The sequence below is a fragment of the Zerene cesonia genome, unplaced genomic scaffold (genome assembly GCF_012273895.1).
Source record: "Zerene cesonia ecotype Mississippi unplaced genomic scaffold, Zerene_cesonia_1.1 Zces_u003, whole genome shotgun sequence".
Classification (NCBI taxonomy): Eukaryota; Metazoa; Arthropoda; class Insecta; order Lepidoptera; family Pieridae; genus Zerene; species Zerene cesonia.
Window position 1 is genome coordinate 1,831,885 of NW_024045133.1, and position 21,845 is coordinate 1,853,729.

The window sequence follows — 21,845 nt, forward strand, 5'->3', positions numbered from 1 at the left end:
CAGATTCGAAATTCAAATGTAATATTTTTTTATAATTAAGTGTAACAGTATTTATGGCCAGACTAAGTATATATTATAGGCCCAAGCCTTCCTCAATAAGTAAGTGGCTATCTAAAAGTGTAGTCTATATACTGTGTATCTGTTTCACTGATCGATTTTTTTTATGGACAAGTAGGTGATCTGCCTTCTGTGTCCTGCCAGACCGATAGGTTTGTTGTTGTGCATCCCCACCAGAAATGGAAACCAGGACACCAACGTTCTACGCTCACGTGTTAACCAATGTACCAAGGTGGTGGTCAAAGTAGCTATCTAACACTGAAATAATTTTTCAAACCAGACTGATTGGTAGCATACCTTTGGCTAACTCCGCAACACCCATCAATGCTTTGCTCTGGGCTACGCTTTCCAAGATATGCTCCTCTTCCTTTGCTTGTCGCTCGGCTGCAGACAGTGCCCTGGCTTCGGCGAGTCGTTTTAACTCACTGTGCTGGTCCAGCAGGGAAACATTGTAACGCCTGCCCCATTCCTCTTGCGAACCTGCAATTGCAATGTTTTGGTGAAATTGTAGGTAATTTATTACTTTCATATTGTTTTTGCATATGGTAATTTTTTTTTTCCAATTGTTAAATAAAAATCGATTCGAAAAAACTAAGAACACATGTTTTAATGATAGAATCAACTAAATTGTCTCCTTCGAGAAAATTATATAATCCTACCAATTCTAATTAGAATAATAGGATATGAATATGAAATTATCACTATGGATACTTGGTAAGTGTATAAAGTTTGAATTAAATCTGTCCCTTGTAATTAGATCATAATTGTGTCTATTAGAATTGGTTACACCTACACATAAACATATTCATACATCCTACTAATCCTACTTCCTATTAATATTATAAATGCGAAAGTTTGTGAGGATGTGTGTTTGTTGCTCTTTCACGCAAAAACTACTGACCCTCTTGCAATTAAATTTGGTACGTAGATAGCTGGACAACTGGAATAATATACAGGCAACTTTTTTTCCTCATATTTCTATGGGAAACTGAGGAGCGCAGCTGGTAAACAATAAAAGAGGAGTGTTAAAAAAAATATCAGCTAACTGCTGTCAAATTTAAGATGGATTGAAATATATACTCTTATTATTACAATGAAATGTATATTATATTTTGTATTTAGACTAGAATATACACTAGCTGCCTTATTCGCACTTGTCAAAGTTAAATTTTATTTTATTTTACTCAATTAATCGACATAATCCTGAGACCTCTTCACCCCGGTAGTCTTTTATCATAATTGAAATAACATAAACTATCCTATCTTTTAAGTTGAATCAAACTGCACATGGTATGCAAGTTTGATTACAATTGGTTGAGTAGTTTAGTAGTCCATGGCGGACAAACAATGGGACACGTTATTTATATATACAGTCAAAATCTGTTATAACAACATCGAAGGGACTACTCATATTTGGTTATAAAAACCGATTGTCGTAACAGCCGATGATGTTGTTATGTTGATAACTCAGCCGGGACCCCAGATTTTGGTCATTTTAACCAATGTGTTGTTCTAAATGATTATGTTTTAAACAGTTTTGACTGTATTAAGATATGGGTGTATTATACTAGCTGACAAACGCTGTTGTGCCTCTCTATTACCATTTGGGTGTATGAAAAATACGCGTTGGCAGATTCTCAGACCTTCCCGACATGCACACAAAATTTCACGGTCCAGTCGTTTCGGTACTAATATTGTGACACGAGAATTTTATATACATATATAAGATGATGAAGAAGCAGTGTTTTAAAGTAATTTGAATGAAATACCCTCATCGTCTGGATCGTTGTCACTAGAACTCTTCGTTTCAGCAGCTACCTCATTAGCTACTTGTCCTAGTCTACCTAATTTCAGTAACTTCTGTTTCATACGCTCTTTTACAGGCACGTACGGCTCATAATTATCCACGTCGTCTTCTGTATCTGACGATTTATCATCGCGTCGGTAGCGTTTTACCGGCGGATCGGACATTATTAGAGTATTAGTGCTTAAAATGCTGTTTTGATATGAGATTCGACTGTATAATAACTAACAATGCATTTCTGTGTTGTTTATTGTGACATAGATGTCGTTGATTACAGGTTATGTGTCAAAACTCAAAAGTTTGTTATCTGTCAAAAACTAATGTTCGTTCTGAAATTTTCTCTTGCTTAATATTTTATTAAAACGAAGACTTTTTATGTAATTTTTTATGAGGTTTATGTGAACGTTTGATATAATTAAGGATATAATGTATATATGGTTTGTAAACACAAAGAACGTTACATAAACATGTAACGATCTGTTTTCAGTCTTCTAATGGTTTCAAATTAAATAAATCCAACATTTTGAAAAAACATGAATTTTTACATCTATTATAGACTTCATATATTTATATAATTCAGATCTAGAGACAGAGAAGCTATAGCCTCTCAATATATACAAAATTGTCGAAGTCCTATTAATAATACCTACTAATTACTAAGCTTAAAAATTAATTAATTTGTATGTGGTAGTCGAGCATGCTTCGACACGAATATGGGCTAGCTCGCACCGGGGAAGTACCATACCCTCACAGAAGACCGGCGTGAAATAGCATTCTGCTGTGTTTGGGGGAACCGGAGGCCCATATCCTTTTCCTTACCATTCCCAGTCCTTTTCTTTATTCTTCTCGCTAATCCTTTCTTAATCCCTTCCCGATTTGAAGTCGGCAGTCCATTTGTAGAGGCGGTAGGTCTGCAATGGACCTTATGCCTCTCCAAGTGTTCATATTGGCGGTGGTAGCGCTTACAGGCGTTCCACCAGCTCTATTGCCAATTGTAACACAAAAAAAAAAATGAAAATTATCTTGATAATCGTATTAATTTTATATAATAACATATGGATAGTTTTTATAACGATTTCTTCCGTCTCGAGGTCAGTCACTTGTATATAAAACTACTAGCTCATTGTCCTGCCCGCGTGCAATAATTCACACTACAATTTAGACTATTTTCACACTATTCTATTTAGAAAGTTATTCATTAAGCTCTCCAAGTTTAATTAAAATGCCAGTATATGATTCGGACTAGACAAAGTAATATAATGACAACGTAATCTTTTACTTAACTATAAAAGAAAACGTTTAAAAAACTTGGACCCGACTACGTAAAACTAAATTGCCTACAGAGGGTGTCTCATTCGATTGTGTGTGACGTCACATAATATCCTATAACCAGCGGACAAAAAAGACGCGTCTAATGATACTTCATTACTTTATGATTAGTAGTTTAGAAATTATGAAGGAACAGATGAACATACTCACATACATAAAAAAAATACCGGTAAAAATCATAACCCTCCTTTTTCCTTAGTCGGGTATAAACTAATATGAGTATGGATTTCATAGCAAAAATTTTATGATAAGCAGTTTAATTTTTCGTATTGGGAAGGTGTTTTCATGTATGCTAATAAATGGTTATCGCTAGAGGTAGGTATCCACGTAATATCAATTTTGTAACTTACTAAAATTGGAAGAGACATTCAAAGATAAGCTAATCAATAGATCATGCTCGCAAGACTGCATATCAATATAGGATGCGATTGCAATTTTCGAGGTTCCTATGTACGGTTGTGTTTCGGACAAGGATTATGTAGTGCAATTTTGAATAAATATATATAGCAAGTACTCAACACAGTTTAATTCCAATAATCCGAAAGTTATCAACATGTTATGGAGATTATAAGTCATTAAACAAGATATTTTTTTGTAATGTACATAAACAATGAAGAGACATAAAAAATAGTTTGGCTGGCACATTACATGCAACTTCGTGTTGACATATCCTTTGCCACAAAAACAACAACAAAACGGAACACGGTTCCTTTTGTCAATGTCAAATCAAAATATAAGTGACACGTAATTTCACATAATTAAATTTGCTTTTTGTGACCTCCAAATGTGAAAATTCACGTTAAATTTTACATGTACCGATCATTTATACCGCGGCAATATGTCCGATAAAGGTTTTGGTGATCATATAAACAGGGGTGTTGTGAAAAATCCATTATTGTCTAGTGCTGTAACAGGGCTTTCTATCGAAGATTTGACGCACAACACGGTGTTGATTCCCGCGGTACCGAGTCAAGAACTGATCACAAGACAAGGTAAGTGCTATTTTAATCACGGAATAGTGTAAAAACGTGCTAAATAGTTGACCTTCGCGAGAAAGTGTCTTCACACGGGGGCATGATTATTTGACCAAATAACTGTCAGTTGATCTGCTTATTTGCTCGTAATATGGTGCAAAACGTGTTTTTAATAATAACATCCAGTTGATTCGCGTATTTTCTTGTGTATAAGTGTTTTTATTGAACTTTACTTTAGAATACGTCTATAAATCTTTATACTACAAAACATGCCATCATTTCTGTATAGAAACCAGCAAAATCCGTTTGCTTACGAATTCGATACAAAATTTGAGAGGATTAATCACCCTGGGTACGCCCGTGTTAAGAGATTTATCAGGAAGAGAGTAAGTCTTCTTTATTAAATGTAACTTACAGTTTAACTTAATTTCTTTTATCTATGGGAGTAGGTATTACATAATCTTTATGAATAAAAATAAATTGCCAAATGTGTTGGTTGCTTCTATGCTTTAAACCTGAGCAGGGTTTAAAGCATACTTGACCAATTTCTCTAAATTTTTTATACATTTTTGTTAAGGCATAAAGAAGGTTCTTATATAGAGAAAAAACAACTATGGATGAATCCGGGGCAGACCAATAGCCATAATTAATTTATTTATATTAGCTAGCACATGACTAAAATTGGCAACTGTAAATTATAAAGTAATTGATTTGGGCAATCGGTAGACTAATATTAGATGTATATATTAAGTTTAATATATTGAAAATAATTTACATCATGGATTTGATATTATACTGAAGTATACTTGATAATGATTTTATATCTTTTGACAATTACAATATTTTATTATTACAATCCAGTTCTGTGCAATAGAAAATTAGCAACGACATGATATTTTAATGTAAATCAATTAAAAAATTATTATTCCTGTGCGTAACAATACCGATGTTATAAAGCTGAAGAGTTTGTTTGTTTGAAAGCTCTAATCTCAGGAACTACTGGCCCAATTTGAAAAATCTTTCAGTGTTACATTGCCCATTTGTTGAGGAAGGCTATAGGCTATAATTATTCATGCCTTCATCATAGTGGCAATCTGCATGCCAAATTTCGGCCCGATGGGCTCAGTAGTTTCAGCTATGCATTGATAGATCTGTCAGTTACCTTTAGGTTTTATATATATTACTAGCATTTGCCCGTGGCTTTGCACACACTAATTTGTAGCGGTTATATAGATGCTATCTCTTCTATCTCTTGAACCACTCTATCTTATAAAAAAGACCCCATTAAAATCCATTGCATAATTTTAAAGATTTAAACATACATAGGGACATAGGACACAGGATGAGTCTTTGTTTAATACGATGTAGTGATGTTGAAGATGGATATGAAGTTAGCTGTACAAACGAGAGTGAACTGAGTTGATTTAAATATGTTATGGAATAAATATTGAAGAATTGGTCTACAGTGACAGGTCTAAGTTGTTACTTTTTTGGACACTTTTCATTATGGGATATTGCAATCCTACTCTTCTCCATATTGTAGCACTAGCTGCGTCCCGCGGTTTCACCCGCGTAAGTCCGTATCCCGAAGGAATATCGGGATAAAAAGTTGCCTATATGTTATTCCAGTTGTCCAGCTATCTACATACCAATTTTCATTGCAATTGCTTCAGTAGTTTTTGCTGTAAGAGTAACAAACACACACAAATTCTTATAAACTTTTGCATTTATAATTAATAAAAGTAGGATCTACTGATAGAAAGTCAAATAGACAGATGAAATATATTAACAACTCACCATGCAGCTTCGTTAATAAATAAGAAAAAAACTCCAAATAATAAATATTCAGTTTGATTTTTATCGGAATCAAATTAAACAACCATGTATGTATCACAATTTATTTCGTAAGTACGTTAAAAAAAATTAAAACTATTTATGGCTGGTATACCTCTATGCCTATATTAAATTAACAATATTTCATTAATAATTACCCGTATTAGTACTTAAAAAAATCTGAAATATAATTTAATAATACACATACATAAATTTTCCATGGAAAAATACTTTTTAGTACATTTATTAATATGTAAAAGTGATGAACTGCTTGTTTAAAAAAAAATGATTATACTTAATTGTATAATACAAGAAAAGTTAAAGTTACTTAAGTTAGTAACTTAAGAACTTTGCTTGAAAAAAATTATTTACTTGTTTCTCCTTGCTTCTTTATAAATAAAGCGGTTCAAGGTCTGAGGACCTTTAAAATAATGATAAGAGATAGAAGTGCTTTAGAAAAATGCTTCACTTTTTTATTCACAAATAGGTACAAGGTCCCAAATTAAACTTTGCTTATAAAATTGTTTTGATTAAATTCTCGCATAAAACTTACGATATAAGGTAACATCCATACAATAATATTGCTTTTTATTTTTTTTGTTTCTAAATCTAGCTAACTTAAACATAAACTAAATGTGACATGTTTGCACCATTTTAAACAAGATTGTCATTTGTCACTGCTTACCGACGTTCCCGCCATTTTTTGACATTCGAAATATGTATTTGCTTTTTTTTTGCGGCTTACAATGTGAAATAAAATAGATATTAAACCTTTTTTAAAGAGTTATAGACATGTACAGTGTACAGTTAAGAAAACCTAATAATATAAATCTTAAGAGTTTGTTTGTTGGAACGCCCTAATCTGAGGAAATGTTGGACTTATTTCAAAAATTCTTTCACCGATGGATTTGTACGTAATACCTGGGTGCTATAGGCTAATACATACCATGAGTAACGCCAGGGCGGATCGCTAGTTCAATATAAAAAACCCAAGTTTAATGACGGAAACACTGCAGTTAGTAATATCAATAAAATGAAATTAGTTTTAATTAATACCATATGTGTTACACACATTTAAATATTTAAAGTTAGTTTTTGCTTAAAACAAATAATAATATTATTTATGAAACATACTGTGGATAGATCAGTTACATTATTTTTGTGTGATGAATATAAATAATTTATAATTAATTTAATTTTAAATTTATTTGTATTTGTGTCTTGAAACAGTCAATATCTTCACTAATATTATAAAGAGAAAAACATTAGTGTTTTTATATGCGTGTTTGTAATGTTTTCACACAAGAACTACTGGACCAATTTCGAAAATTCTTACATCATAAGAAAGCTTAATCTTTCCTGCGTGATATAGGTTATATGTTATGTACTACGGACGAAGCCGGAGCGATCTGCTAGTTTAAATATAACGTGACAATAAACGGTTCTTGAAAATTATAACATCATAAATATAACATTTTATTAGTTTGGGTCAATCAGAGTAATTGTGAACAGGCGTAATTAGGTAAATATGTTAATCATTGTTATTCTGTGATTGCAAAACATAAAAAAAAAACTTCAATCTAATAAATTTTCATAGATAACTTATAAAAAAAAAGTTAAGTTTTTTTTAACACAGTTAAAAGTTTGAGTTTACTAACCTATTTTAAGTTTACTCCCCTTTACAATTACCCAGATTGACTGTGTTACTTACGCTAAATTAAAATATAAATAAAAAAATAATAAAAAATAAAATATACACTTTAGTTAACATTCCTAGACGTATACGTTGGTAATTCTCTGACTTCCTTTCTCCGTTTCACGCACCAATAAATTAGGAAAATGATAAGCACTAAGATACCTATAAAAAGTATTATGCCGAGAGCAATGGCGGCTATCGCTGATGGTGGGAAATAATCTGAAAAAAAAGTTATATAAATAATTATTTTTCATAAAATTGTCAGATCTTTACAAAGTTTAAATCGGACCACGCGGGAGCTTTTAAATAAAAAAAAAGCATCGTTTTGAGGTAGGAAATACAATAAAAAAACACTACAGGAGAAATGAGATTCTCCTCGTTTTTGAAGTCGGTCGAAATGAAATATATACATATATGTCATGAGTTTTAACTTTAACATTTGTTAATGATTAAAATTATCTGTAATATTCTTACATTCATGAAATGGAATGAAAATTTTTTATTGCATACGAAAACAAAAAATATACAGTGTGTACGTGTGCGTGTGAATATGTTGCGTGTATGAGTTTGCGCATGTGTGCGTGCGCACACACATACGTGTTAATGCTTATGCGTTCACATGTGTGTGCGCGTTATATGTCTATGTGTCAATAACGTGTCCAACGCCCGTATCCTTTTTTTATCCTTATCTTTATCCCCTTCATCAATCCTTTGTTTATAACCTCTCCAGTAAAGCTGGAAATCCAATTGCCAGCAGCCTCTGCAAATGTTTTTGGGCGGTGCTGGTCGCTGGACCATCAGTAGAGATCCACCAGCACCTTCGCCAACGGTCACGTAACAAGTGAAGTATCATAACTCACTAGATATATCGACGATGTAGCTGTTCGTGTTGCCGAATGCGTCGACCGCGTTGACGACGACGCGCGGCGAGCAGCACGTCGCGCGATATGTGGCCGTGACGTCATCGCGCGAGCCCGATATGAAGTTGCTGTCGTAGATCACGCCCTGCGGCGATGACGTCAGCCGCAATAGACCTGCGAGGGGGGGTGGGGGGTTGATCAGAAAGAGAGGATTATATCACAGCTAATATAACACGAAGGCCTATTTCCATCTCCTCGCCCTTCCCTGTCCATTCCTTCTTTCCGGTCATCAATCCTTCCCTTGTCTCTTATAAGCGGGCAGCGCATTCTCAGGGTCTCTGCGAATGTTCATGGGCGGTGGTGATCGTTTACCATCAGGCGAACCACTAGCTCAGTTCCCGCTATGACATTAAAATATATATATATATATATATATATCTGAAATTACATGTCCTATCCTACTAATATTGTAAACGCGAAAGTTTGTAAGCATGGATGGATGGATAGATGTTTTTTACTCTTTGACGCGAAAACAGCTTATCGTATCCGTGTGTAATTCGGTACTGAGATAGATTATAGCCTAGATCGGCACATAGGCTAGTTATTACTTATTACCCGGGTAAAGCGCGAGCGTCGCCGCGGATTATAAGGCTTTATAGATTTTATCTTCGTTTCGACTTGCGACACCAGGATATGGACTTCCTTGTTATTCACATATTTCGATAATGTAGAATAATCGAAGATATATCAGTGTTGATATGCGTTGTGTCATCGGTGGTTACGTTATCCGTATCAGAACATCCATCCACTGTGCGTAACGTGACGATGCATTAAAATTGTTTTTTTTTATAATGGACTAGCGGGCCGTCCCGGCTTCGGCCGTGGTACATATATAGCCTATAGCCTTCCCCAATAAATGGGCTGTCTAATCTATACATATAATAAATCTGTAGAAAAGTCATTTTTGTACATTGAAAAAATTGAAAAAAAAAAAATAGTCAGTGTGTGAAAAGTAAACTAACAGAACCCATTTCCATCATTTTTGAAATTTTTGTCTGTTTGTTTGTGCGCACATCACGTAAAATCTATGAATTAAATGCAGACAATGTTTATATACAAAAATTATACGTAACTTGAGGTATAACTTAGTTTTTCACAAGATATGATTAATTTGATATTCCTACGGCATATGGACTTACGGGTGAAACCGCGGGGCGCAGCTAGTACTGAAATAATTTTTCAAATCGGACCAGCACTTTTTGCGATTAGTGCGTTCAAACAATCAAACAAACTCTTCAGCTTTATGATATTAGTATAGATGAGCAAGCAATGGGGCGGATGCGTCACCTTGATATTATGTGGTCATCACCGCCCGTTACCTTGTTGGTGCTGTGCTGCAGCTTCTTTAGCTCGAATATTCATTCGTTCTATTGATCTTTCTAGAAGGGCTTATGTCTTTTCGTATAACAGTCGTGTAGTGGAGTGGACGAGAGGTGTTAGAGTGGGACGGTTGATTGTTATTTTTTTGTGGGATTTTCGATGTTAGTCCGAAGAGTGTGGATGCGAAGAGGGACGCTTAAATTTCGACCTTAGGCCGATAGAGATAAGATTCTAGTTGCATCGTTCCTTACCTCCTTCAGAATCGCGCGCTATGATGGTAGCAGACCACACGTGTTCATTGCAATCGCTGCCCTGTTTTAGCAAACAGGAGCCCTGAAAGTATGGGAAAATATATATCCTTCCTATTAATATTATAAGTGTTATAGGATGTGTGTGTGTGTGTGTTTAATGCTCTTTCACGCAAAAACTGCTGAACCGATTGCAATGAAATTTGGTACGTAGACAGCTGGACAACTGGAATAACATATAGGCAACTTATTATCCCGATATTTCTACGGGATACGGAATTACGCGTGTGAAACCGCGGGGCGCAGCTAGTATTATAATAAGTATGGGGTTATGGTTATTATACGTATTACATATGATAAGTACGGGAAATCTCAATATTTCTACCCGACTGCGCGAGAAGGAGAGTCATGTTTTTGTGTGTCTATACATTTCTATGGTACGCGATTAGATGTAGGCTGTCAAATTGGAGTATCTGTTTGTAATACATGTATATATAATTTAATAAACAAACGCTACATTCACCAAAATAGCATTTTTTTTTTGCAATTTTGTCTGTCTGTTCCGGCTAATAACTGGAACGGGTGAACCGATTTTGACGGGACTTCCATTGGCAGATGGCCAGCTGTCGTAATGCGGAATAACTTAATTTTGTCAACAATATTCTCATAGGAACAATGTGATACAAAGGAAAAGTTCTCTCATACACCTTTATAGAGGCGAAAGCGCGGGACGCAGCTAGCACCGGGCTAGTTTTTACCTGGAAATTATGGCGGATGCTCGGTGGCGAAGCGTCGTTTATACTCTGGCCCTGATTCAGGACATAGACGTAGGCCGAAATGGAGACCGCTTCGTTACCTGGTTTTTGCGATATATTTATTTATTTAGATAGCTCAATACATAAAAATTGTAGTTGTATATCTGCACATGTGGATAACATCACCACTGCTTGAAACGGTGAAGGAAAATATCGTGAGGAAACCGGCATGTCCGAGAGTCAAAAGTTCGACGACATGTGACATTTGCCAACCGGCACTTGGCCAGCGTGCTGGATTATGGCATGGCCTGGACCCTCTTAGGAGGCGTGTGTCCCAGCTGTGGGAACATGTATGGGCTGATGATGATGATGATATATGTCAAACTATTCAAACGATTGTAATAGAATTTGCACACCATGCGCAGTTTGATCCAACTTAAAAGATAGGATAGAACATGATTGATATTTATATTATTTCATTTACGACAAATGACTACCCGGACCGAGCCGGGTCGTGCGGCTAGTTGATTTATATATGTTCCAGTTAAAGTACTGTGGGAGCCGGAGGCCCATATAGTTTTCCTTACGCTTCCTTATCCTTTCTTAAATCCTTTCCAAATGAAAGTCGGCAATCCATTTGTAGAGGCGTAAGGTCTGCAATCGAGCTTACGCCTCTCCAAATGTTCACGGGCGGTGGTAGCGCTTACCATCAGGCGACCCACCAGCTCCATTGCCGACGATGGTAAAGTTAGGAAACATTTTCCCTGAATAGAGCTAGTTGCCAGTTAATAGTTTTTTTCCCATATAAATTTGGTTCAGTTCGGACAATTGTTTTTTGTAATAAATAATTTATGATGCCCCGTATATGATAAAAAGAAAATCGTCTATAGTTGAGCACCTGTGTTTTTTCCATCATATTATCATTGTCTGTACTAATATTTTTTGTGTGTTTGTAACGTTCTCAAGTAAAACCACTGGACCGATATCAACTTGTAATTTTCTTACTCATTGTAAGTTATAGTTAGGAAAGTTTTGGTGATGATGATGATGATGAAGATGATGATGATGATGATACTTACCATAAGCTGTGAAGGTAATGAGGTCCCTCGCTCCCGGTTGTGCAGTGGCTGATATCAGCAGACTCACAATGACAGTCACGGTTTGCCCCGAAGCAACGGTTTGTCTGCGTAAACAATTTTATCAAAATCGCTTTAGCCGTTTGCGCGTAACCGTTTGTTGTAATGTACTGAATATGTATGAATATGTGTTAAAAGTCCTATTTATATTATAAATGCGAAAGTTTCTAAGGATGTGTGTGTGTTTGTTGCTCTTTCACGCAAAAACTACTGAACCGATTGCAATGAAATTTTGTACGTAGATAGCTGGACAACTGGAATAACATATAGGCAACTTTTTATCCCGATATTCCTACGGGATACGGACTTACGCGAGTGAAACCGCTGGGCGCAGCTAGTTAATATAATATAAAGAAAACGTTCAATTAAGTGCAGTAATTGTTTAGACAGAGTGACAGAGATGGAAATTAGAGAGTGAAAATAAAAAAAGTAATAAAAATGAATGTTAGATGGCGGGACGAGCTAGATACTTATTGCAAAGATTGACTCAGAATTTCTCTCAATAGGGAGATGTGGACTGAGGGAAGGAGGCCTTTCCCAGCAGTGGGACAGACATGGCTGAACAAAAAAAAAATAAATAAATAAAAAATAAATATGAAGGTCACTCACGAACTCGGTTCGATTCCAGTCAGAAATCGTAGCTCGCCAACGGCACCGAAGTTGAATCTCACGCTCTGCTCTCTGTAGTTAGTCACTTCGAAGTATAACTGAAATATGATTGGTTATAATTGCAATTACAATTGGATAGTTTGTTATTGCAATTATAATTGGATAGATTATTATATATGCAATGATTATACTTGAATAGCTTGGTTTTTGCAATTGTTAATTGCAATTACATTTATTTATTTATTTAAACACTTTATTGTTTATCATTCAATTAATGTCTATCCAATTATAGTTGGATAGGCATTAATTGCAATTATACTTGAATAGATTGGTTTCTCCAATTATACTTGGGTAGTAATTGCAATTATACTTGGGTTTTGCACGCGGCTTCGCACCCGTTAAATTCGTAGTAGTTTTATAGATATTAGTAACATATAAATCTTCTTAAACGGCTGAAACGACGATAAATCTTCATGTTGAAAAAATCCGTTGCGTAGTTTTAAAGATTTAAGCATACAAAGAAACAGATAGAGAAAGCGACTTTGTTTTATACTACGTAATGATAGCTCATTCTAACTATCAAAGAAACTCAGTGCGCTATAATCGACTTGATTTAGGCGGGAATTTACGTGCGGGGTGACAACCGTTCAAACGAGGGGGAGGGGGTACGGGGGGAGGTCGTGTATAGGAAATCATGTTCATTTGTTTATGGGTAGGGGTAGGGCGTGAATAGGTAATCATATTATTTTGTATATTGGCCTCACCTGTAGTCTTACACCCGGCGCGCCGTACAGTCTGGTGCTGAGACCGATCTGCACTGCAGTCAGAACCGATCCACTCTGGTTCACGACCTGCGAATGAAATTTCATTATACATTTACACTTGTCGAGTCATGCGATGTAGGAAATTTGCGAAGGAGTTGTGGAATAAATTATGGCTAGAAATTGTTATCTTAGTAACAAACTATTATATTGCAATTTTTTGAAAGAAGAAAGAGAGAAATAAGAGAGGATTTTTAGAGTTGGAAGATAAGAATACGATTAATTTAGGTTTGTGTGTAATTAAATCTATTGTAAAATAAAAGAGAAATAAAAGAAGATTGAATGAATGAATGAATGAATAAATGAATGAAAGAAAAAATGAATGAATAAATGAAAGAAAGAATGAATGAATAAATGAATGAAAGAATGAATGAATGAATAAATGAAAGAATGAATGGATGAATAAATGAATGAAAGAATGAATGAATGAATAAATGAAAGAATGAATAAATGAATGAAAGAATGAATGGATGAATAAATGAATGAAAGAATGATTGAATGAATAAATGAATGAAAGAATGAATGAATGAATAAATGAATGAATGAAAGAATGAATGAATGAATGAATGAATAAATGAATGAATTCTCACCTGTGACGTGGCTCGCCCGAACGGCAGAACATTGCTATCGTTATACTCGAGCCGGTTGAACAGTTCGGAATTAAGGTTTTCAACAATTTCCAAGTCATTTGGCGATTCCGGGAACACGATGGACGCGGACCTGCCCATCCTAACTTCTGTGTGCTTCTGGATCTGTCTGGATAGTCTCGTGAACGGTTCGCCTGGAAGCAGGGTGGAGTAGATAGAGAGAAGAAGAAGGAGTAAAAAAGGGTGGCATGTTAAACAGACATGATGGACCTTTAGAGGCGTTGTTGTGAAGGGTGAAGGAAAACTTGGAAAAATGATTCATTGTATACAAATTCATAGAATTTGGCCGGTATGTTGATATGTCAATCAGGCATTATGTCACTTTCTATATATTACTAGTTGCTTGCGCCGTCTCCGCCCGGGTCAACGGACAGTCACGAAGAGCTTTTTATTTATTTATTGACTAGCTTTCGCCCGTGGCTTCGCACGCGTTAAATACGAAGCAGTTTAATAGATGATATCATACATAGAAATCTTGAATCACTTTATCTATTCAAGAAACCCCATCAAAATTGTCTGTAGTTTTAAAGATCTAAGCATAGATACATACACAGGGTTTATTCAATTAGACGTACTATATACTTATAGAAGCACTTTTGAATCGTCATAACATAGTTTAAACATTCACCACCGTTTCGGAAGGCAGTTTCTACAGAGAAGGGCCGGCAAAAAACTCTGTAGTTGCTCTCTTAAAATAATGTCAATGTTACATTTTAATTCTACATAATATGTAACATGTAAATAACAATGATGCCAAAGAACTGTCCTGTGGTTATTAAGCGACAACATTCCATAAATTTTCTTCTTCCATATATTCATTAACGCTATCTGAACTCATACATTTTCAATATGGTTTCTGAATTTGAATTAAACGTTTAATTAGATTCTCCTTTCCCCAACGACGGGCTCGAAGGACCTACCTTTAATATCTCGTCCGAATATTTTCACGTATACACTGGAACTGGCTACGTTGGGCATCTGCAGCTCGGCCTGGATGTCAGCGTTGGCGCTGGATTCGTCTATATCAGATGTTGGCTGGTAGCTGTTGAGTGGTTTGAGAGGTTTTTATATAGGCGGATAGAAACTCGTCGAATGCAAATTACGAAGAATAATGGAAATGGCGAATACGCGATTTTCGTATTTAAAAAGTTGCGTAATGAATGTCGAACGGAATGTGGGGTGTTATAAATTTAACGGATGATCCCATTTGGTGAAGGTTTTTCGTTTGTAAAGTTTCATATTTAGATATGGTTGATTTTGGTTTATGCCTTCGGGATCGGTTGCAATAAGATGTGAAATATATTTATTTATTTAAAGAAAGGCTTACCAACTAGATACATAATTTCTTGTTAAAACTATTAAAATGTACATAAACAAATTAGTACTTATGTATCTAAATTACAGGTAGGCACAGCTTTACCAGCATTTAAAATATGAAATGATTAAAAGGCAAGCTAAGTTGTGGAATTGTGCTAACCATCTAGATTCGTATTTCTAGCCTTAAATATAGTTAAACTAGACGCTCTTCCCGGCTCTGCTCGGATATCAAGATTCCTGTTTGATCCCTAGGGAGCATTTAATCGGAATAAAAAGTATCCTATCACCCAAGTCAGCTCATACCCTGTCCGTATACCAACTTTCATTAAAATCCGATCAGTAGTTTCAACGTGATTGACGGACAAACATCCAAACAAACTAACTATGTGATGGTGTGATTCTATCTTTAGGAATAGTGGTTACTTGTACTACCATGACTGCAACTCACTTAAATGGTAATTTGGCAAGTTCTGAGCCATATTCGTCCACTAGAATCGTGTCGCGCACGCTCGCCACCGGTCCATATATCTTCATTTGCAGCATATCTGAAAGAACATATACATTTAATTTTTAGTTTTATAGCATTGAAATGCTTTTTTTTTTATAAATGAGAAATTTTGAAAAAATAGAAAAAATTTGATCACGAGGCAGGATTCGAACCTGCGTATCTTGCCTAACCGTAGCAACGCCTAGCCTCTCGGCCACCCGTGATCCCGCCGCAGTAATCGAATTTCTTCTACTCTTTCGGTTTCATGTGCCTTTCAAAAAATTTCTCATATACTATATTACTTTTAATAAGAAGTATGCAACGATTATACTCCGAGATTGGAAATGTTAGGACTGTGTTATGACGTTTGAAAAGTGCTTCTATGAGAAGTCCAATTGAATAAATAAATGTTTCTGTTTGAATGAAGGAGGTTTTATATTAGACTGTTTTTTTTTTGTTTTTTTTACTCGATAACTCCGTGGCTTTTCAACCGTATGGCGTGATTATTTTTGTGTTCGATAGGGAATGGTTTTGTATTACGTCCTATTTTAGAATCTAGAGTGGTACCTCCCTCCCCCATATTTACGGGACTATTTTGGTATGAAACATTTTGTAAGATTGGACACTGGTAAGAAAGGATAAAAGATAATTTGGGAACTAAACGTTTTTCGTGAAAACGTTTGAAGACATTATTTGGCGCTAAAAACCGCCATTACGTGTAATAAATATGTAGCCATTGTCACTCACAATATCGACGGATACGTATCAAAACGAATTCCTACCCGTCGAGTGAAATTAGGGTTGCCACCTTTATTTTCACAATTAAAGTTAATTGGTTATTATAGGTACGAAAAAAAGTACATAGGTTCAAAATGAAGTACAATTTATTTTCTTTATTATCATATTTAAAAACATTTTTTTTTTATTGTTAAAACGAGTGATTTTCGTTTGTTGAAAATTTTCGTTTATCCATAAAACTAAACTCAACTACTAAACTTTTCGAAATCAATACATGCGAAATAAAGTATTTTCGTTAGCTTTATGTTGTTCTCATAAAGTGTAGGGTACAATTACCTGAAATAACGTACAATACTTTTTAATAGAGCACGTGTGGCAACCCTAGGTTAAATCCAGCCATGTTTTCGTCCCGAGTGGGGAAGTGACCGTTGTGTCTAACTGATGCTGTACGAGTATCAAAGGTTATCATAGTACGCAGATACGTCAATATCCTACTCAGTACAACGGATATTAGATTCCATTGAATAGTGTTTACTTTGGCGGACGATATCGACTAGAAATTGAAGTGTTTTCAACGGATTTTAAATGCGATTTATATATATCTATACTAATATTATAAAGCTGAAAAATTTGTTTGTTTGAACGCACTTATGTCAGGAGCTACTGGTCCGATTTGAAAAATTAATTCAATGTTAGATAACCCATTTATTGAGGAAGGCTGTAGGCTATATATGTACCACGGGCGGAGCCGGGGCGGACCGCTAGTTCATTATGTCATTTAACACGACGCTTCGAACACTTCACAGTGAGCGCCGTCGCAGGGAGACTGAGACGTCGATTTAACGTCGTCTTAAATGTAATTAATAGATCGTCTTTAAAATCCGTTGAAAGTCTTTTATTTCAAAATGTATAACACTCGCGTAGAATCAAACACGATAATACAGTAACCACTTGTTACTTTTTTTTAAGTACCAGCAGCTGGGCAAGTACCTGGCTAGCTAGTGGTTCGCCTGATGGTAAGCGATCACCACCGTCCATGAAGCTACGCAGAGCTAGCGCCTCTGCAAAGGCGTTGCCCACTTCTGAGTGGCAAACGATAAGGTTTTGTTAGTGGGAATAAAGGATTGGGTGGGGTGAGGATAAGGCCTCCGGTTTCCCCAGAAAGGTATGCAGCTCACCAGCTCCCCCAAGTGATACTTTTAGTGTTTGATAGGAAATTCTTGGTCTCATTTTATAATCTGGTGTGGTACTTCCACTGTTCAATAAGTCGTCGGCAGAGCGTCGATATGATTTTCTATACTTAGTACAGATTTATGCTCAATTTTCAATAACAATATTCGATTTAGGTAGTACTAGCTGCGCCCCGCGGTTTCACCCGCGTAAGTCCGTATCCCGTAGGAATATCGGGATAAAGAGTTGCCTGTATGTTATTCCAGTTGTCCAGCTGTCTACGTAACAAATTTCATTGAAAACGGTTCAGTAGTTTTTGCGTGAAAGAGCAACTAACACACACACATCCTTGCAAACTTTCGCATTTATAATATAAGTAGGAAGTAGGATTGGGAATATTAATCAAAATAAAACTATCCTATATCTTAAGTTGGACCAAATTACACATAAAATGCTAAATTTCATCAAAATCGGTTGAGTTGGTGAAGAGTTCTTTGTTAACATACATCATGACACTGGATTTTTATATATACTCGAATTTCAATTACATCATTCGGTTTAGAAAGTATACATATCCACAATATATATACATATATACACACTTACACTACAACATATTATGATTCATTAAATTTAATTAATGAATTAGATAACACCGATATGCGATCAACGGAAGCAAAAAACGCGGCGTTGCTTGCGATTACTGAACTTAGCGATTGCTAAGTTTTTGCGATTTTAAAAAAAGAAGGAGGGTATCAATTCGACTGTGTTTATTTACAAGTTTTCATTGGTATTTGTTTACTTAATAAATAAATTAGACGTAGATTTTAATTATTAATGTTTCGGAATATACTATGATGTTTAAAAGCGTTTTAATAATATTTACTAATATTTACAAGTAGTTAAATCACTACACTTTCAACCCCCCCACCCCTTGCCCACTTCAACGCCCCCTCAATTTATTCTGAACATGTGACCGCCACACGCGGCCCGCTTTGAGAACGACTAGTCTATACTAGAACTATTATCAATTCATTAATTATTGTAATGATTGAGGAACAAACAGAAATGTATATACATATTTGATTCATAGCAGCACTATCGCTATTAGGTCAAGATAATAATTGTGTTACTCAGATTATGATATTATTTCACATAACTCACCAGTTTCCCGTACGAAATTGCGCAGCTCACGCGCGCTTCACTACCGCACCTGTCAAAAGCAACCGCGCATTTTCGGAACGCGCGGCAATAATTCCCGCGCAAAAAAAGTTTCGGCGGCCGTCAAGTGTGTGTGTTTTGTTTTTTTTTTTTTCAATGTACCTAGGCAAATGTGAACGGTTTTTTTTTTTTTTTAATTTGATCTTACGTAAAGGTTACAGCAATTTTTGTACGTTTGCTTCTCACATTTTGATGCGTATTTACATATGTAGTTGGGAAATACGTGATTGGTTTAGTAATGTTTATTTGCGTTTGTGCTGTGATTTGTTGGTGTATTTTTAACGGATTGATACGCAAAATAAACTTTACACGTGCATGTTAATTTGGCCATTAGATCCGTTTGAATAAATATAATAAAATTATTTAGAATTTGATGCAATTAATTAAATATGTCAGTTTGGACACAACAATATATTCAAAAAATATAAAAAAATAATACCATCAGGGATCAATTATATTAGTTCTAGCCTTTTTTAGCCTAGAAAATGACAAAAATTGATTAATCAATGTTCGTTTTATTTACAATTTTTCACGTTGGTATTTTTCAAAAGCGTATAATATACGTTCTACTTTAAGCATTGATTTTTTTCATCACGAAAAAATCCATCACGTAACACTATGTAATATTGGAGTTTGGAAAATAAACATAACGTTTAGAAACTGGTTAGAAAGCATTCGACATTATGATATTATGTACGTTACCCTTGACCGACTTGAAGTGCGTCGCCATTTTGGGAAGACACCGAGCTGTCAACTTGACATTTTAAGGTTATATTTTTAATTTTTTTTTATCATGCATGCCATTCAGCCAGATTTGCTTGTGTTTAAATTTATTTTATTGAATAGTTGTGTACTAATATATTTTGTTTGTGAAACAATTAGATTGTTTTTAATGGAGTGAAAAAAGAAAGTTTTGTTTTTGTTGTTAGGGTTCCGTACTTAAAGGATAAAACGGGACCCTACTACGAAGACTATCCCGTCCATCTTTTTGTCTGTATGTTCGTACATATGTCTGCAACAGGCTGTACTCATGAACTGTGTTTTTTTGTTAAAAGTGGTATATATGAACTCAGTCGAGGGATCTCCATCGTAACAAACAAACATGAAATCATATATTATATATATTATTTGTTTTATTGGTTTAGATGATTGTGTCAAAACAAATATTTATAAAGCTCTCAAGTTTTTGTCGTCAATGTTGATTGCGAGTGGTCTAATGTCAGCTTGTTTTGTGCTCAGTTATAATATATCAATACTAATAAAATATTTGTATAGTAATTTTATAAGATAACTAGCTGCGCCCCGCGGTTTCACCCGCGTAAGTCCATATCCCGTAGGAATATCGGGATGTGAAGTTGCCTATATGTTATTGCAGTTATCCAGCTGTCTACGTACCAAATTCCATTGCAATCGGTTCAGTAGTTTTTGCGTGAAAGAGCAACAAACCCACACACATCCTTACAAACTTTCGCAATTATAATATAAGTAGGATAGTAGTAGTAAACTCAGAACCTATTGGACCGATGTCGAAAATTCTTTCACCGTGCGATATGTACGTGATCCCTGTGTACCACGGGCGAAGCCGGGGCGGATCGCTAGTTAAGTTAATAATACAGAAAGTAAGAGAATTAGTGTAAAGTGTTGTTATATAATATACCAAGTATACGATTGCCCCAACTTTGTCGCCACATTGCCCGCTCACAGCGGGTTCAATGAACCCCGCTCTGTGTTTTTTTTTTCGTTTGTTTGCCAGACATCATTAATCATGATATTGATTTTGATGTGTGCAAAAAGGTTTCGCGGTAAAAACTTGTGTATTCATTCAATGACAGTGAATTTGATTTGATCTGTTGACATGTTGATTTGTTTTTTTTTTCTCATTTGGAGAGAGTCGAGTGTTATATGCTTTTATATGCATAACTAGACGCTCGTCCCGGCTCCGCTCGGATATCAAGATTCCTGTTTTATCCCAAGGGAGCATTTAATCGGGATAAAAAGTTTCCCATCACCCAAATCAGCTCATACCCTGTCCGTATACCAACGTTCATCAAATCCGTTCTGTAGTTTCAGCATGATTGACGAACAAACATCCAAACAAACAAAATTTCACATTTATAATATGTGAGTGTGATATGTTCACTGGAAGCGCATGGCTTCGCTCGCATGGTAACCGAATGTTTATTACATTGAATCTTTCTTCTCCTTATCGTCGAACTCAAGTTGTCTGGAAGAGATCGCTGAAAAGAAATTGATTGAGAAATGCGGGCTTTCGACGGAGAAACAAGTGGAGTACGAGAACCTGAGAGTGCGCTGCGGAATTGCACAATTTGATTCCGCCATCCCCATTCTTCCATCGGTCGTCGAGGCGCACAGACTCTAGGCACCGCTTTATGGTGGATGTTCCATGTACCCGGACTAAGCGGTTCGACTCTACATTCTTTATTCGAACCGCAAGGGACTGGAACATGCTTCCTGAGTCTGTGTTCCCTGACGGATGCAATCTGGGGATCTTCAAAAGTAGAGTGAACAGGTACCTCCTAGGGAAGCGCGCTCCATCTTGGACTACATCTACGCTTGAGAAATTTTGAAAGAATAGAAAAAATTTGATCACGAGGCAGGATTCGAACCTGCGTTTCTTGCCTAACCGTAGCAACGCTTTTTGCTACGGTTAATGAATAATGAATCCTGCCTCGTGATCAAATTTTTTCTATTCTTTCAAAATTTCTCATTTATAAAGCATTTCAATGCTATAAAACTAAAAAT

The 21,845-nt window shown here is 35.7% G+C and overlaps 3 protein-coding genes across 4 annotated transcripts in view; 1 reads left to right on the forward strand and 2 right to left on the reverse strand.

Annotated features, from left to right (window-relative positions):
* The window catches only part of LOC119838575 (ATP-dependent RNA helicase abstrakt), a 14,421-nt gene extending 12,393 nt beyond the window's left edge, over window positions 1–2,028 (reverse strand). Inside the window, exons 1-2 of the mRNA XM_038364563.1 lie at window positions 1,827–2,028; window positions 355–537 (exon numbers count right to left, since the gene is read on the reverse strand). Of these exons, the coding sequence (XP_038220491.1) occupies window positions 355–537; window positions 1,827–2,028 (385 nt within the window). The remainder of the gene's footprint in view (window positions 1–354; window positions 538–1,826) is intronic.
* A 1,859-nt stretch (window positions 2,029–3,887) lies between these two features.
* Window positions 3,888–21,845, forward strand: part of LOC119838514 — a 94,932-nt gene continuing 76,974 nt past the window's right edge. The window contains exon 1 of the mRNA XM_038364485.1: window positions 3,888–4,182. Coding sequence (XP_038220413.1) covers window positions 4,029–4,182 — 154 coding nt within the window. The 5' untranslated portion in view covers window positions 3,888–4,028. The remainder of the gene's footprint in view (window positions 4,183–21,845) is intronic.
* The window catches only part of LOC119838515, a 54,963-nt gene continuing 40,731 nt past the window's right edge, over window positions 7,614–21,845 (reverse strand). For both annotated transcript variants that reach the window (XM_038364486.1, XM_038364487.1), the window contains exons 12-21: window positions 15,915–16,011; window positions 15,070–15,191; window positions 14,093–14,283; window positions 13,446–13,532; window positions 12,682–12,779; window positions 12,016–12,119; window positions 10,940–11,037; window positions 10,185–10,266; window positions 8,554–8,727; window positions 7,614–7,912 (exon numbers count right to left, since the gene is read on the reverse strand). In XM_038364486.1, the coding sequence (XP_038220414.1) occupies window positions 7,758–7,912; window positions 8,554–8,727; window positions 10,185–10,266; window positions 10,940–11,037; window positions 12,016–12,119; window positions 12,682–12,779; window positions 13,446–13,532; window positions 14,093–14,283; window positions 15,070–15,191; window positions 15,915–16,011 (1,208 nt within the window). In that variant the 3' untranslated portion in view covers window positions 7,614–7,757. The remainder of the gene's footprint in view (window positions 7,913–8,553; window positions 8,728–10,184; window positions 10,267–10,939; window positions 11,038–12,015; window positions 12,120–12,681; window positions 12,780–13,445; window positions 13,533–14,092; window positions 14,284–15,069; window positions 15,192–15,914; window positions 16,012–21,845) is intronic.